The sequence below is a fragment of the Spea bombifrons genome, chromosome 8 (genome assembly GCF_027358695.1).
Source record: "Spea bombifrons isolate aSpeBom1 chromosome 8, aSpeBom1.2.pri, whole genome shotgun sequence".
In the NCBI taxonomy this organism is placed as follows: domain Eukaryota; kingdom Metazoa; phylum Chordata; class Amphibia; order Anura; family Pelobatidae; genus Spea; species Spea bombifrons.
The window spans coordinates 15,426,769-15,442,923 of NC_071094.1; the positions used below are offsets into that span (position 1 = coordinate 15,426,769).

Genomic DNA, 16,155 nt, shown 5'->3' on the forward strand with positions numbered 1-16,155 from the left:
TTAGCCTTATTAATACATAGTGATCTAAACAAATATACCGACCTTATGCATTTTCAGGGGGTTTGCTAAACAAACTAATCAACCTTATAAATGAGAAAGAACTATTGATAATGTGCTGGCTCTCTTGTTTCCTACTGCTGTGACCAGTATGACTAAGACCCTTTCCTACCCCAAACACCTTCCCCCGGCAACATGGACAGTGTAAACCTTATCCACATTTAAAACTTACAAAAGTTATCAAAACATGCATAAAACAAATTATAAGACAAATCCCATCCAAGTCTTTTACACTCCCGCTAACTTATACATGTTTTCCAAACATTAGTAATTTTCACTAAACAACAACGTAATAACCCTTGTAATGAGTATGTAAACTATAGTGAAGTCCTTTTGAACATTCGATCATTCATCTTCTAATAATATGAACTTCTGTGCTGGTCTCTCTACTACTGAGATCTTGTTTATCCGTTCTCCTTTCTTGCTTAGTGTTTTATCACCAAGTACTATTGTGGCCGTCCTTACTAGTCCATCTGGGCTGATTATAGTGTCTATAATCCTTCCAAGTCTCCATTCATTTCTTGGCAAATTATCTGCATCCATGACTACGTCACCAATTTGAAAATTCTTGGAAGCATGCCAACACTGCGTAGCAGCGATGTTGATAAGATACTATGTTTTCACCATCTAATCCAAAACTGTTCAGTAAGGTACTGTATGTGCCTCCATCTCTTTTTCCCATATAAATCCTCTCTTGTGAACTCTCGTGGTGGCAGGGATGTGGTGGATTTCATGGTAATCAGATGGTTAGGTGTAAGTGGTTCTAAGCTCTTGGGGTCATTCAGGTTATCCACAGTAAGAGGGCGACTATTGACTAGCCATGGCTTCATAAAACAAAGTGCGTAGTGAAGCATAATTGAGTCTGCCTGGTGAGAGGGAAACTGTAGCATTAAGGACACTCCGTACAGTTTTCATTTGAAGCTCCCATACGCCACCTGTATGACTGGAATGAGGGACATTCATAACAAAATCACACTGTTTATTTGCAAGAAAAGCAGTGAGCCTTTCTGAGTCAAGCTCCTGTAATACTAAGTTTATTCTTTTCGCCTATGGAATTGGAACCTCGGTCACATCTGATCTGCCGTACTGTGCCTCAAATTGCAATAAAGCACTGTAAACTGTTGATAAACAGTGATGGCAGCATCACACAAGGGGGCAGCTAGCCAGGTTTCAGCATGTACTGGCTGACTTGGCATGATAGGAGTGTGATTGCTAACAGCAATCACAGTCCCATCATGCCTAGATTCCAGCACTTACACATCCATGCTATCACACACACACAAATTAATTCATCCAGATTTATTCCCTCAATCAGGCATACTCATTCAAACACCCACCCCCTTACCTGCACTACAGCTCTCGATGCCGCTCACAGACTTTTTAAATAAGCAAGTCCTACAATTCTTTATCTTCAAAATAATTGCCGCATGGAAAGAGTTAAAATATTGGAATTACAAATGCCCATAGGGTGTCTAGTATTAAAAAATGTATTATTTGATGGGGTAAATTGAATTGGCCGGGTTCAAAGATGTCCCAAATATGGGACATGGGGGCAGTAGGATCAGATGTCTAAATGGCAAAAAAATACACACCTCACAAAGGCGGCCTTTTACCTCCCAAATAACCCAACAAACCCATGCATGGGGGGTATCACTGCGCTCAGGAGATGTTACTGAACACATATTGGGGTGTTTGACACAGACATATACCAGGAGCGATAAATTTATACCTGAAGTACAACGTGTGTGAAAAAAATACTAAAAAAAAATTACTACCATAAAGTTTCACAAAGGCTGGTGGTAAAATCAGTGCATGGAAAGGGTTAAAATACCAGCATTTTAAATACCTTGGGGTGTCTAGTTTTTAAAAATATGACTTGATGGGGTAAATTGCATTGGGCGGCTTCAAAGACACCCGAAATGGCACATGGGGGGGGATTACCAGATTTGGAAAAAATGGTTTTAAAAAAGCAAAACGCTACCTGTACTTATTGCCCCATAACGTGCAGAAAAAAGCAAAAAACATAAATACATTGGGTATTTCTAAACTCAGGACAAATAGTAGAATCTTTTTAGCAGTTTTTTTTCATTAGTTTTTGCAGATGAGTAAAAGTTTTTTTGTTTAAAAAGTGAGAAAAAGTAATTTAACAAAAAATACCCATATTTTATCATTTTTTTTATATAGTAAATTAGATGATATGATACAATTAATGGTATCTAAAGAAAGCCCTGTTTGTCCTGGAAAAAACAATATATAATATGTGTGGGAGCATGAAATGAGAAATCACAGCTAAACAGCAACACTGAAAAATGTTAAAAGAGCCATTGTCCCACAATATACTACGAGTAATAACCCCTATTGTCCTTAAGGGGTTAAGGTCATTTCCTAACCTCTGTTTGAGCTTTTCCATTCACACAAAGTCTTTGAAATTGAGGCTCCAATCCCAAGCCACCTTTCCTATTATTTTTGCAAACAAAACTGTTCCTTCTTCTTTTACTTAAGTTGGTGACCAATTTCTACATCAATGAAAATTGATACTAGATAATGATGAGGAGAAACTTTTCTATAGAGCCCTAGCTCTATGTGCAACATTATCACTGTGATTATTTTGTCAAGTGCCCCACATAAAAGGTATCTTTGTACAGTGAACTCTGTGTATCAATATTTATAGACATCAGCAAAAGAATGTTAGATCATTTTATACTAGAAATCACTGACAAGACCTCATTTTAAATACTTTGCGCAGTTCAGAAGACCAAGGGCTAATAAAAAAAGTTTAAATCCCTACTAAAACACACACATATATATATTTAATAAAGACATATTTTTGAATACATACACCTGAACACCATATACCTTAGACTAGATAATTGGTAACGGAGAAATGATTATATAGTCAAAATATAAAAGAAAGTATTGGCAACAAGTTGACAATGTAAAAAATGACATGCAATTGCATATTACTCCTTAATATTGCTTTTCAGAAAGAATATTGATTTGGCAGTAGCCTTCCATTGAAAGTCTACATTACAAATTATGTATATTGTTGTAATAAAGTAAAATGTGTACAAATGTATGGTCCATATATACCCCATTTTATCTATTATCACTTTCTATATTTGTATTGTGTCATTTTAGGTTATTTATATTAATAGTTTTGTTTTCTGCCTTACAGGAAGCAGCTTTGTGATACGAGAGGGAAGTTACTTGGATGTATCTGACTGGCTGAATCCAGCCCAGCTGCTTTTGTTTTATCAAGTAAATGCTAGTTCTCCTTGGGTGCGAGACTTATGTGGTCAGAGGACCATGGATGCATGTGAACAGATATGCAACCCAAAAACAGGTAAGTCCATGCATAAGCATAAACAAATAAACAGTAATACTTTATATGGACTCATGTCTGCTTACTATAAGATGCGCTCCAATATCAATATTTAGTTTTTCATTATTTGTATCTATGTTGACATTGCTAGTAGAATTGACAATAGAGTGCAAGTTAATTTTGACAAAATGTCCTTTAGAGTACAAGGTGATTTTGTCAGAGATTCTAAAGAACCACTGTCTTCTAGGGTAGTGTTTTTGAATATAGCACCCTGGTGGCACTAGGATACTTCAAGTTGGCCCCAAGTAAAAAACACGTAAGGGGGGGCAAAGATTCATACTGCAAATACTGTCTTGCTAAGGCCAGAAAACACTCGTTACTGGCTACACATTTTTTAAACAAGCAACTGGAGGGAAGAAACCATGTGTCGCGTCTGCCCACACCAGAGTCACTTACCGCAGAAGTTCTTCTGCCCAGAATATGACTACCAAGGGAGAAGCCCTCGCTAGGAGTAAACCAGAACTTAGATCCCAACAGCAAGGAGGCCTCCATGCAAGCAGGTAAGTATTTGTACTGAGTAGGTACAGCAAGGTTCGGGTCCCAGCTCAAGACAAGACAAGATACACAACTAGTAACTAAGCAAAGCAAAGGTTAAAACTACCAGAATAGTCTGGATAGCCGGGTGGGTACACGTAGTGGGCAGTCATACAAGCCAAGGGTCCTAACACGAATCGGGTAATCAGACAAGCGAAACTGGTACACATAGAGATCAGGCAGAAATACAAAAATCACCAGGCAAAAGAATAGTCAGGCAGATAAAGGGTCAATAATACGGAGATCAAGAACACAGCCTTAAATACGCAGTATAGGACCACAACATGGTGCCAGAGAAGAGCATTTCCGGATTTTTAAATCCGGCGCCAGCTCTAGCCCCGCCCCCTAAATCTACGTCACATCTACACCTCCAGCCGTCCGTCAGAGCCGCGCCTCCAGCGTGCCGGGAACATGTAAGTATTTGTTTCTGGACGTCTCTGCACCAACAGGCATCTACCTGCCTACCGGTAGCGCGACACCCAGACAGATCCACCTGCTGCGACGAAGTCCCTGATATCCGACACCGTTAGTGATGGGACCCAGGACTGTGAAGCCGTGTCCTTTTTTTAAGAGATTATTAATGGATTTCTTGGAAAACCAGAGTCGTACTTGAACAATATCGGACATCAAATTTGTCCAGTTTGGCAATTTATTTTGGAGTTGGAAGATGATGACATACTTGCGTATGTGGATCATTTGAAGCAGCTGCATAATGATATGAAAATTCAGCATAACTTCAACATTCATCATCTCCATACCCAGCCAGCATTAATTTCCCCATCATCTTCATACCCTCCCTCAGCATTCCTCTCTTTATATTTATAGTCTCCTCACCTCCTCAGCCTGAGTCTGCACTGGCAGTACAGTCTTCATCGCACAGATACATAGTTTCACGTTGACAGGGAGTCAAATGCTGAGTAGTGAGTAGGAAATGTAGAGGGGCCCTGGTCTAAGAAAAGTGGGTCTCCTGGGAGCATGCAACTGTGGCTTTTAAAACATGACAATATGAATAACCAAGCTTCCCCAGAACCTCCCCCTTTACCCACAGTGAATAAAAAAGACCAAAACACGGAAAACCAATAAAATGCCTTTATTAAGGGAGGGCAAAAAAATTGCTACCAGGAAGTAACAAGGAAAAGGAATTCTCAGGTAAGAATTCATAGTTTCCCTTGTTACTCCTGGTAGCACAGGAGATATAAAAAAAGACATTTAGGGAGGGCAACAAACAACGGACTCCAAGACTCATCTACCAAAGTTGGCATCTTCTAGACCGACAGGCTGTAAGCGGTAATGCTTGACAAAAGGTATGAACAGACTTCCATACTGCAGCTTTGCAAACCTGCTCAATAGGTGCTCCAGCGGCCTCAGCCCAAGATGTCGCGACCGCTCGGGTGGAATGAGCCTTGAGACCAGAGGGAGGTTCGTTAAGCTACAGAAATAGCGGAGATAAGCCATCTAGCTGTAGAGGACCTCGAAATGGCAAAACCCTGCAGAGGACAGATATGAAGAAGGGCCCAGGGCAGGCCTTGTGGACACCATCATTCCCAGAAGGCGCATGAGAGACCTCAGACTGGAGAGACGGGATAGAATTAAGCAGGTAAGGCTGATGATGTTTTGAATATTGTCTGTCGGCAGGAAGATCTTTTGACAGGTAGTATCCAGAATAAAACCCAGGAAGGGAATTGTTCTGGTAGGAAGCAGACGGCATTTCCAAAAATTGACTATCCATCCCAAATCTTCAAGTATGCCGACAGTCCTGTGGATCTGCTGAGAAAGGAGATCTGGAGAGCATGCCGCCAGAAGACAGTCGTCTAAACAAGGGACTATCTCGATCCCTTCTTTCCTTAGGAAAGCCACAACGCCTGATAGCAGCTTGGTGAAAATCCTCGGTGCCAAAGAGAGACACCAAAAGGAAGGGAACATGGCGATAAGCGTCCTGTAGCGAAAATCTCCTCCCGAAAGAAGCTCTACGGTGGATTTGATAGATTCCATCCTGAACTTCCTGTTGGCCACAAAACGGTTCAGAAACCTTAGATCTATGATTAACCTGAAGTCTCCTGAAGCTTTGGGAATGACAAAGACGTGGGAGTAGACACCTCTTCCTCTTTGGGCAGCAGGTACTGGTATAAGCAACGGTTTCTTTACAATGTCTTGAACAAGATCCAGAAGCACCATTTTCTTGAAGGGATCTGCAGGAGGGGTTGCAATCATGAAAAAGGTCCAGACTGTACCCTCTGTAAATGATTCCCAGGGTCCAAGCGTCTGAACAATAGAGAGCCCAAAGATGAAGGAAACTCTTCAGCCTGCCCCCTACTGCAAAACCTCTGGCGTCACAACAGATTCCGCAGCGCTGTACAAGGTAAACATTTTACAGATAACGACAAGTACAAAATGACAAGCAATTGACATACAGATACAAGAGGAATGGAGGCCCCTGTTCCCACAGGAACTTACATTCTAGGTGGATAAGAGGTGAGAAACAGGAGGTGAGGACTGCGTGGTAGTGAATGATGTTAATGTAGGGGGAGTTTATGTCAGTGGTAGGCTTCCCTGAAGAAAGACGTTTTTAGGGAGCGTTTGAAGGGGGGTAGAGTTGGTGAGAGTCGGACAGCACAGGGAAGAGAGTTCCAGAGGGTTGGCGCTGCGCGAGATAAGTCCTGTAGACGGGCGCGGGAGGAGGTAAGTGAAGATGCAAGGAGCATGTCATTGTTGGATCTTAGAGGACGGGCTGGAGTATATTTGCTGATGAGGGAGGATAGGTAGAGGGGGGCGGTGTTAGTGAGAGCTTTGTAGGATAGCGTGAGTATTTTGAATTTAATTCTACAGCCTCCTGTTTAGAGGAGTAAGGCCTTCCTCTACCACGAAAGGGCCGAAATCTGGAACCATAAGGCCTATCTCGAAACCGGGTCTGGGATCTGGAATCTTGACCTCTAGAAGACTTAAAAGGGTTGCGGTAACCCTTTCAAAATGCGTTAACGGCTTACGTTTAGACCAAAAATTCTTGTTGCCAGTAGCCTTCTCTAAAAGAACTTCCAGCTCCTTCCCGAAGAAATCCTTCCCGGAGAAAGGAATCCCACACAAATGTTGCTTGGAGGCCGAGTCTGCAGACCAGAATCTGAGCCACAAAGCCTTTCTGGAAACAACAGGAAAGGCAGACCCTCTAGCAGCCATGCGAACTGACTCCGTAGCTGAGTCGCATACAAAATCAGCAGCACTCTTGACATCAGAAATGCCACGGAGAATATGGTCTTCTCCTGCACCTCCCAGGATATCATCTTCAATCTGTTGGAGCCATAAGCGCATAGCCCTGGGCACAGAAGCTGCCGCAATACCTGGTTTAAAGATTGCCGCTGAGGCTTCAAAGGATCTCTTAGCCATCCCTTCTGATCCATGGGATCTGAAAAATGAGAGGAATTCTCCAAAGGAGCATCTATTTTGAAGGACTCTTCAGAAAGCTCCCCTTCCTCTGGAGCTTCAGGGTCCTTCTGGTGCCAGTCCCTAACGGAACTTGGAGAACCAGGATCCTGGCCTGAAGATCGAAATTCAGGCATAGGGTCGAGGTCAGCTGATTTAGGCTGGGGTAAGGAATCCAAAACAGATGAACGGATCTGCTGAAACGTAGACTGGAGCTCAGTCTTCATCCACTCTTTAAATTCTAAAATAGACTCTTCTCTGGCTCCAAGGTAGGATGAGCAAGACTTCCTAGAGGCATCAGACATAGTAGACTTGCAATTTCTACAGGCAAAATGCTTTGTCTTAGACGTAGCCTTCCTAGGGGCTGGTGATTCATCAGAAGCAAACTGCAAACTAAAAGCAGTGCAAATAAATAGAAAAACCCTTACGAAACCGTGGGAAAAGGTCCAGAAACTGCCAAAAAAACTCTGACCTGATCTGCTTCCTGCTGATGAAGACTGACCTCAGGCGCCCTCTGGTTGCCTGGGAAGAAGCCTGCTGCACCGACGGTAGAAAGTAATGGCGTCCTGAAGACCTCCCAAGGTCTGCCGAAGGTAGGCAAGCCTAGAGTCCCCCCAGGGACCTGCAAACAAACGTCTACCTACTTCGGCAAACCGATCCTCCCAAGAATCGGACTGGAGAGGGAAACAGAAAGGCACTAGCCCGCTACCCAAAGCGGGACAGCAACGCTGGGACGAAGAGCTCTCCCATGAGGTCACAATAAACAACAAACAGAGGATGATGCGCCTACCCGGAATAGGGCAGGAAAAGAACTGTGGGTAAAGGGGGAGGTTCTGGGGATTTTATTCATTCCCTGTCCTATTCGGATAGGCGGAGCTATATCCTGTGCTACCGGGAGTAACAAGGGAAATAACATAATTTGTGTACTTGGACTGGACCGACTTCGTATGACCGAGGGACAGAACGAAATGATCAGCAAAGGGACAAGTCCGAGACTCTCAGAAATGACATTCTTAAGCATAAGGCTTAATGGCCAGTTCCCCCGGTCGCATGAACCAAAGAAGGCTGGCTTACTGTTAACCAGAAAAACAATAAGGGTCCCTGGACTACAACTGTGCACCAGGGGGCATTAGTGTACTCGGACCGGATTGATTCGTTTTCGTATGACCGACTGAAAGCCTGTAATGACCAGAAACGTGACAAGCAGTGCTCCCTCTAAGCTGTGCGCATGTGCGCGCACATAGCTTTAAGAGGGAGCACACACAAACAAAAATTGTGCGCACAACCAGTAGCGTACCGAACAGGGGGGGGGGGCGGTCCGCTACTGGTTGTGTGCACGGCACTCCTCCAGAGACGGACAGTAATGTCCGCCGCTAGAGGTGCAGGCTTAAAAAAAGATCCTGCTCCCTTGTAATGCACGCGCCAACTGATGATGTGCGTCAGGATTTTATGTCATATCCCGGCGCACAGCACTGAAGCCACGCCCACCGCCTCCACTGCACTGGAAGGAGAGGACACAGAAGAGGAAGAACGAAGAGGAGGAAAAGTGACAGGTAGGAAAACATTCTGTGAGAGTGAATTAGTAAGTGTGTGAGAGTGATGGGAGTTATGCTGTAGTTTAAACTGAATGTTTGTGAATGAGTGTGTGTGTGTGTGTGATAGCATGGATGTGTAAGTGTGTGTGGGGGGGATAGCAGGGCATAGGGAGGCTGTAATCATATTCCTATCATGATCAGGTTCCAGCATGTACTGGCTGCATGAGCATGATGGGAGTGAATGGCTGTTAGCAATTATATTTTTTTTGTTCAATTTTGGTGTGTTAACCACACCTTTATTAAAAGTAACACACCATAATTGGACAGAAAAATTCGATAATATTAATATATATATATATATATATATATATATATATATAATTGCATATACGTATATATGTATATATATTGTTATTGATTTTTTTGTCTAATTTTGGTGTGTTACTTTTAATAAGTGTTTTTTTTTTGTTTTTGTTTTTAAAAGGTGTGTGTGGGGGAGGTCATTTTCGGTTTCAGTCAAGTGAATGCTAAATTTTCAGATCCAGAATTTTCATTTCGGTGCATACACACATATACATATAATATATATACACACACACATACATACATACATATACATATACATATACATATTAGATACTAGGCCAGACACTAAAGTGGTAGGCCTACACCACATCAATGTTTGGCTTAGTATATAGTGATTGGGGTTATGCTGCATTATTGTCAATGTCTGGCTCAATGTATAGTGAAAGGTGTTGTGTTGTACCACGGTCAATGTGTGCCTCTGTATATAGTGATAGGTGTTATGCTGTACCACCGTCAGTGCGTGCGTCAGTATATAGTGATAGTTGTTCTGCTGTACTACTGTCAGTGTTTGCCTCAGTATATAATGATAGCAGTTATGCTGTACCACCCTCAATGTTTGAATCAGTATATAGTGATAGCAGTTATGCTGTACCACTGTCAATGTTTGCCTTAGTATATAATGATAGCAGTTATGCTGTACCACCGTCAATGTTTGCCTCAGTATATAATGATAGCAGTTATGCTGTAACACGGTCAATGTCTGCTTCAGTATATAGTGATAGGTGTTTTGTTGTACCACCGTAAATGTCTGCCTTAGTAAATAATGATAAATTATGCTGTTCCCCTGTCAATGTTTGCCTAACGATAGAAGCTATGCAGTTTTAAAGAGTGTGTGTGTGTGTGGGGGTCCCACGTACAGGATCCGCCCCAGGTGCCAAATACTGTAGGTACGCCCCTGCGCACAACAGTTTTTCCCAATTTTTTTTTATCCTTTATGCGGCCTGGAGCCTCCGCTCGTGATTCGCTCATAATTTACTTATGCAGTGAGAATTTCACCTTTAAAAAAACATTACAGTAAGTAATACTGTTGTGTAACTAATACTACATTATCACACTATAATGTAGTGTTATTAACCATGAGCGAGCTGCACCACAAATATAGAATAACAATTTAAAATTTAACATTTGTAGAAGCATATTGTGCGCAGAAAATTTTGGCTCTGGGAAAATTTTTGCACAAGAGAAATTTTCTGCGCACACCACCTAAGAAAAATTAGAGGGAACATTGGTGACAAGTCGGAAATTTGAAAAACTGAAGCTGAACTAAGTACAGTAGCCAGCTCACCAAGCTGCCTGCAGCCAAAAAAAGTTACATAGACGCTTAAGCACTATACATGTACCAGGATGTCCATTTAACATTACCAATTGATGGCAGGTAAGAGCTTTGCTAAATTACTTCACTGGCTTGATCTTGCAGACCTCTAACAAAGGTATTTCTGGGTGAGAAGAAACCAGAGAGGGTTTATTTTGAGACCTACAACATGTGATATTGGACTCCTGTTAGCAATAGCTTCATAGCTAAATGAAAGGACTAGGTTAGAACAACGATAGGCCCGAAGGTTAGGAGAGTGCTAATCGAATAAACATTGGAGGGAGGTAACGAATGTACAAAACAGGGACCAGGCTCGCTCATATGATATCGAATTCAGCAGGAGCCAACACAAAGCCTTAACTTAAAATGTTCGAGTTTCGGACTACTCCAAGAACCCAAAAAATGAAACGGGTCATAAAGTAGTAATACTGCCTCCATTTAATCCTACGCAGATACCTATCCATCCAGATGTGTGGCAACAACCTACAAACATCCGGAATATCTGCCTTCGACAACCATGAGCTCCCTCCGCCCCATCGACTAAAGAAACATAGAAAGTGACGGCAGATAAGAACCAGTAGGCCCATCCAGTCTGCCCAACCTCTGAGTACTTTCCTTTAGTACCTGCCCTTATCCTATATCTAGCTTTGCCTTATGTCTATCCCATGCTTGCTTAAATGCCTTTACTGTATTAACATCTACGTAGCACTTCTGCTGGAAGGCTATTCCATGCGTCCACTACCCTTTCCTTAAAGTAATATTTTCTGAAGTTACCTTTGCCCCTCTAGCTAATGACTATGTCCTCTTGTTGTGGTAGTATTTCTCCTTTTAAATAAACTCTCTTCCTTTAACTTGTTGATTCCCTTTAAGTATTTAAATGTTTCTATCATATCCCCATGTCACGTCTTTCTTCCAGGCTATATAGGTTAAGATCCTTTAACCTGTCCTGTAATCCATAAACCATTTTAGTAGCCCTTCTCTGAACTTTCTCCAACATATCTATATCCTTCTGGAGAGACAGTCTCCAGTACTGTACACAATAGTCCAAGTGAGGTCTCACCAGTGAACTGTACAACGGCATGAGCACTTCCCTCTTTCTACAGCTAATACCCCTCGCTATACATCCAAGCATTCTGCTAGCATTACCTGCTGCTCTACTGCAGGGCCGGCCCGACAACGGAGCCGAGTAGGGCAACCGCTCCAGGCGGCAGTTTTGAAGGGGCGGCACTTTGCCGCCCCAAGCCCTTTTTTTTTTAAGCAAAAGAGAGAGAAAGGGGCGCCGAGTGGTTTTCGCTTACCAAGCTGTAAGTACCTGCTTAGCGCCCCTCTCTCCTCTGCAGCGAGTCTCCCTGTTTGGTCTCGGTGCCGGCTTGTAATGCTGAGTGCTGGCATTACAAGCCAGCACCGAGACCGAACAGGGAGACTCGCCGCAGGACTGCTGAAAGGTAAGTACAAGGGGGGGGGGTTAAGGGTATATAATAGGGAGGGAGGGAGAGGAAGGGTAGATAATGGGGGGGCGGCAGGGTACGGAGGGAGAGGAAGGCTAGATAAGGGGGGGCGCGGCATTTTTAAATTCGCCCCAGGCGGCATTTTGCCTTGGGCCGGCCCTGCTCTACTGCATTGTCTGCCTACCTTTAAATCCTCAGAAATAATTACCCCTAAATCCCTTTCCTCACATGTTGAGGTTAGGACAGTATCAAATATTCTATACTCTGCCCTTGGGTTTTTATGCCCTAGATGCATTACTTTGCATTTATCCTCATTAAATGCCAGTTGCCACCACTCTTTGCCATTTGGCTTCTTCCTCCAGGAACATCAACCCTGTTGCAAATTTTTGTGTCGTCAGCAAATAGACATCAAGACCATCTGCAATATCACTAATAAAAATAGAATGGGTCCAAGTACAGATCCCTGAGGTACATGACCTTGTTCTGAATATACGCCATTGACTACAACCCTCTGTTGTCTGTCACTCAGCCACTCCCTAATCCATTCAACAACATTAGGAACTAAACTCAGAGATTGCAGTTTATTTATAAATCTTCTATGTGGCACAGTGTCAAAGGCCTTACTGAAATCCAGATACGCAATGTCTACTGCACCACCTTGATCAATTACTTTAGTCACCCAATCAAAAAAAATCAATAAGATTCGTTTGGCATGATCTTCCTGAGGTAAACCTATGTTGTTTTTGACCCATGTGACTTCAGATTTTCAACAATTCAACAATCCTTTCCTTTAACATTGTTTCCATTAATTTCCCCACTGCAGATGTAAGACTAACTGGCCTGTAGTTGCCCGACTCCTCCCTACTGCCTTTTTTGTGAATGGGCACAACATTCGCTACTTTCCAATCCCCTGGGACGACTCCCGTTACCCATGATTTGTTAAATAAATCAGTTAACGGTTTTGCTAGTACATCACCAAGCTCTTAACTTGGGGTGTATCCCATCAGGCCCCATCGACTTATTTGTCTTTACCTTAGACAACTGAAGTAGAACCTCCGCCTTGATAAACTCACATATTTCAAATGATTCAGTCTTTTTTCCTTACTGAGGTCCCATTCCCTCATTTTTATTTGTAAAGACTGAACAGAAATATTAATTGAGGCAGTCAGCTAGACCTTTATCCTATTCTCAGGGGCGGGCTGGGCCGGGGGGCAGGGGGGCAATTGCCCCCCAGGCCGCCCTAAATCCGGGCCGGTGGGCCGGACGGACGACCGGCAGACAGGCATTCAATGCGGCTGCGGCCGCAAAGTTAAAAACTAAGCGGCCGCGAGCAGGATTGAATGCGGCCGTCATGCTTACCTGGCGGGGGAGGGAGGGGGGCGGTGCGCCCCGGCTGCCGCTCCTCTGAGGGCTGCCACCATGCCGGCACGCCTCCAGAAACGGTGCGCACGGCAACTGTGACTGTGTGCCGGGACTTGATGTCAAATCCCGGCGCACAACACTGAAGCCACGCCCACCGTCTTCCGCGCTCAGTGCACAGGACAGGAAGAAGAAGAAGAAGTAGAAGTAGAAGAAGAGGAGGAAGAGGAAAAGTGAGAGTGAAAGAAGAAAAGGTAGGAGAGAGTGGATTAGTAAGTGTGTGAGAGTGATAGGTGTTATGCTGAATGTAAGTGTGTGAGAGTGATGGGTGTTATGCTAAATGTACGTGTGTGAGAGTGATGGGTGTTATGCTGAATGTAAGTGTGTGAGAGTGATGGGTGTTATGCTAAATGTAAGTGTGTGAGAGTGATGGGTGTTATGCTGAATGTAAGTGTGTGAGAGTGATGGGTGTTATGCTGAATGTAAGTGTGTGAGAGTGATGGGTGTTATGCTGAATGTAAGTGTGTGAGAGTGATGGGTGTTATGCTGAATGTAAGTGTGTGAGAGTGATGGGTGTTATGCTGAATGTTTGTGAATGAGGGTTTCAGATAGCATGGATGTGTAAGTGTTGGGGGATAGCGTGGCATAGGGAGTCCGTAATCACATTCCTTTCATGCCCAGATTCCTAGTAGTGGCTGCCTAGGCATGATAGGAGTGTGATTGCTGTTATAAATTATTTTTTGGTCCAACTTCGGTGTGTTAACACTTTTATTGGACAGAATAATTCAATGCCAGTATTAATATATATATATATATATATATATATATATATATATATTTATATTTACAGCAATCACACTCCTATCATGCTAAGTCAGCCAGCACATGCTAGAACCTGGACATGATAGGATTGTGATTGTTGTTATATATATGTGTGTGTGTTAATATTATTGTTGATTTTTTTGTCTAATTTTGGTGTTACTTTTAATAAAGTATTTTAAAGTTTTTTTTTTTTTTTTTTTTTCAGTTTTGGCCAAGTGAATGCTGAATTTTTAGTTTCAGTACAGAATTTTCATTTCGGTGCATCCCTACTATATACTATGCCAGTCACTAAAGTGGTAAGCCTACACCACATCAATGTTTGGCTTAGTATATAGTGATAGGGGTTGTCAGTGTCTGGCTCAATGTATAGGCACACATTGACAGTGGTGCTGCGTAATCCCTAAGCATATAATGATAACAAATATGCTGTACCCCTGTCAATGTTTGCCTAACCATAGAAACTATGCAGTGTGTGTGTGTGTGTGTGTGGGGGGGGTGCCACATACAGGGTCTGCCACAGGTGCCAAATACTCTAGGTACGCCCCTGCATAGTGCGGCTGTCAGACCCAATGGCCATGCCTCAGCTCCTCTTCCCACGTCTTAAAAGGGGTGTGATGAAGAGCTGAGGCATGCTGTGCGTGCACGCCGGCCACTTTAATTTCATTAGGCGCTGGTGGAGTGACTGCCGCACGACGGCCACTTTTAATGTCGCTCGCAGCCGCTTTGATGGTGCAATGGGCCAGTTTACTAGACTTGCCCCCCAGGCCTTAGGCTGCCAGCCCTCCCCTGCCTATTCTACATACATTCCTTTTGTTTTTAATCTAACTAATCCTTGATTTACTTTCCTTTTCTCATTTATATATCTAAAAAATGTTTTATCTCCATTTTTACTGACAGGGCAATTCGCTCTTCTGCATGTGATTTGGCAGCTCTTATAACTTTCTTTGCTTCTTTCTGCCTAATTTTATAGATCTGTCTATCTTCCTCATTTTGGGTATTTTTGTATCTACTAAAGGCCAACTTCTTGTCTTTTACGATTTTGGCCACTTCTGCAGAGTACCACAGCGGTTTCTTTAATTTTTTACTCTTACTGACCAGCCTAATACAATTTTCTGTTATCTTCAATAATACAACTTTTAAATAATCCCATTTCTCCTGGACTTCATTTAAATTGCCCCAGTCTGATAATAACTCCTCTACACATAATCTCATTTTAGAAAAGTCAGCTTTTCTAAAATCGAAAACTTTTTTTTTTGTGTGGTGTGACTCAATCGCTGTACGTATATTAAACCACACAGACTGATGATCACTAGATCCCAAAATTTCACCTACAGAAATATCTGTTAACAAATCTCCATTTGTGAACACTAAATCCAATATGGCCTCCTTATGAGTTGGTTCCTCAACTACTTGTTTTAAAGATAATCCCAGTAGGGAGTTTAGAATATCCGCACTCCGGGTACAACCAGCTACTTTAGTTTTCCAGTTCACATCAGGGAGATTAAAGTCACCCATGATTATAACATCCCCCTTCACTGTCATTTTAGCTATTTCCTCCACTAGTAGATTATCTAGTTCTTGTACTTGTCCTGGGGGTCCATAAATCACACCTACACGAGTTACCATATTTGCTCGATTATATGACCCTGATTATAAGACGACCCCCCCAAAATCTGAATATTAACTTAGGAAAAAAAGAAAAAGCCTGAATATAAGACGACCCTAAAAGGAAAAAAGTTTTACCAGTAAATGTTAATTCATGTAAACTATTTTTTTTAATAAAAGCTATGATTGAGAAAAATATTTTTTTTGTTTTTATTTCCTTGTATTTTCCAACCTGTCCCCCAGTTACGCACATCTGCCCCCAGGCTTGCCACACCAATATGGCACTGTGGCCCATGATATGCCTTTTAACCCTCTATATGC

The 16,155-nt window shown here is 42.6% G+C and overlaps 1 protein-coding gene across 1 annotated transcript in view; it reads left to right on the top strand.

Annotated features, from left to right (window-relative positions):
* Positions 1-16,155, top strand: part of ASTN2 (astrotactin 2) — a 715,352-nt gene that overhangs the window by 129,518 nt on the left and 569,679 nt on the right. The window contains exon 5 of the mRNA XM_053473898.1: positions 3,233-3,400. Within this exon, the coding sequence (XP_053329873.1) occupies positions 3,233-3,400 (168 nt within the window). The remainder of the gene's footprint in view (positions 1-3,232; positions 3,401-16,155) is intronic.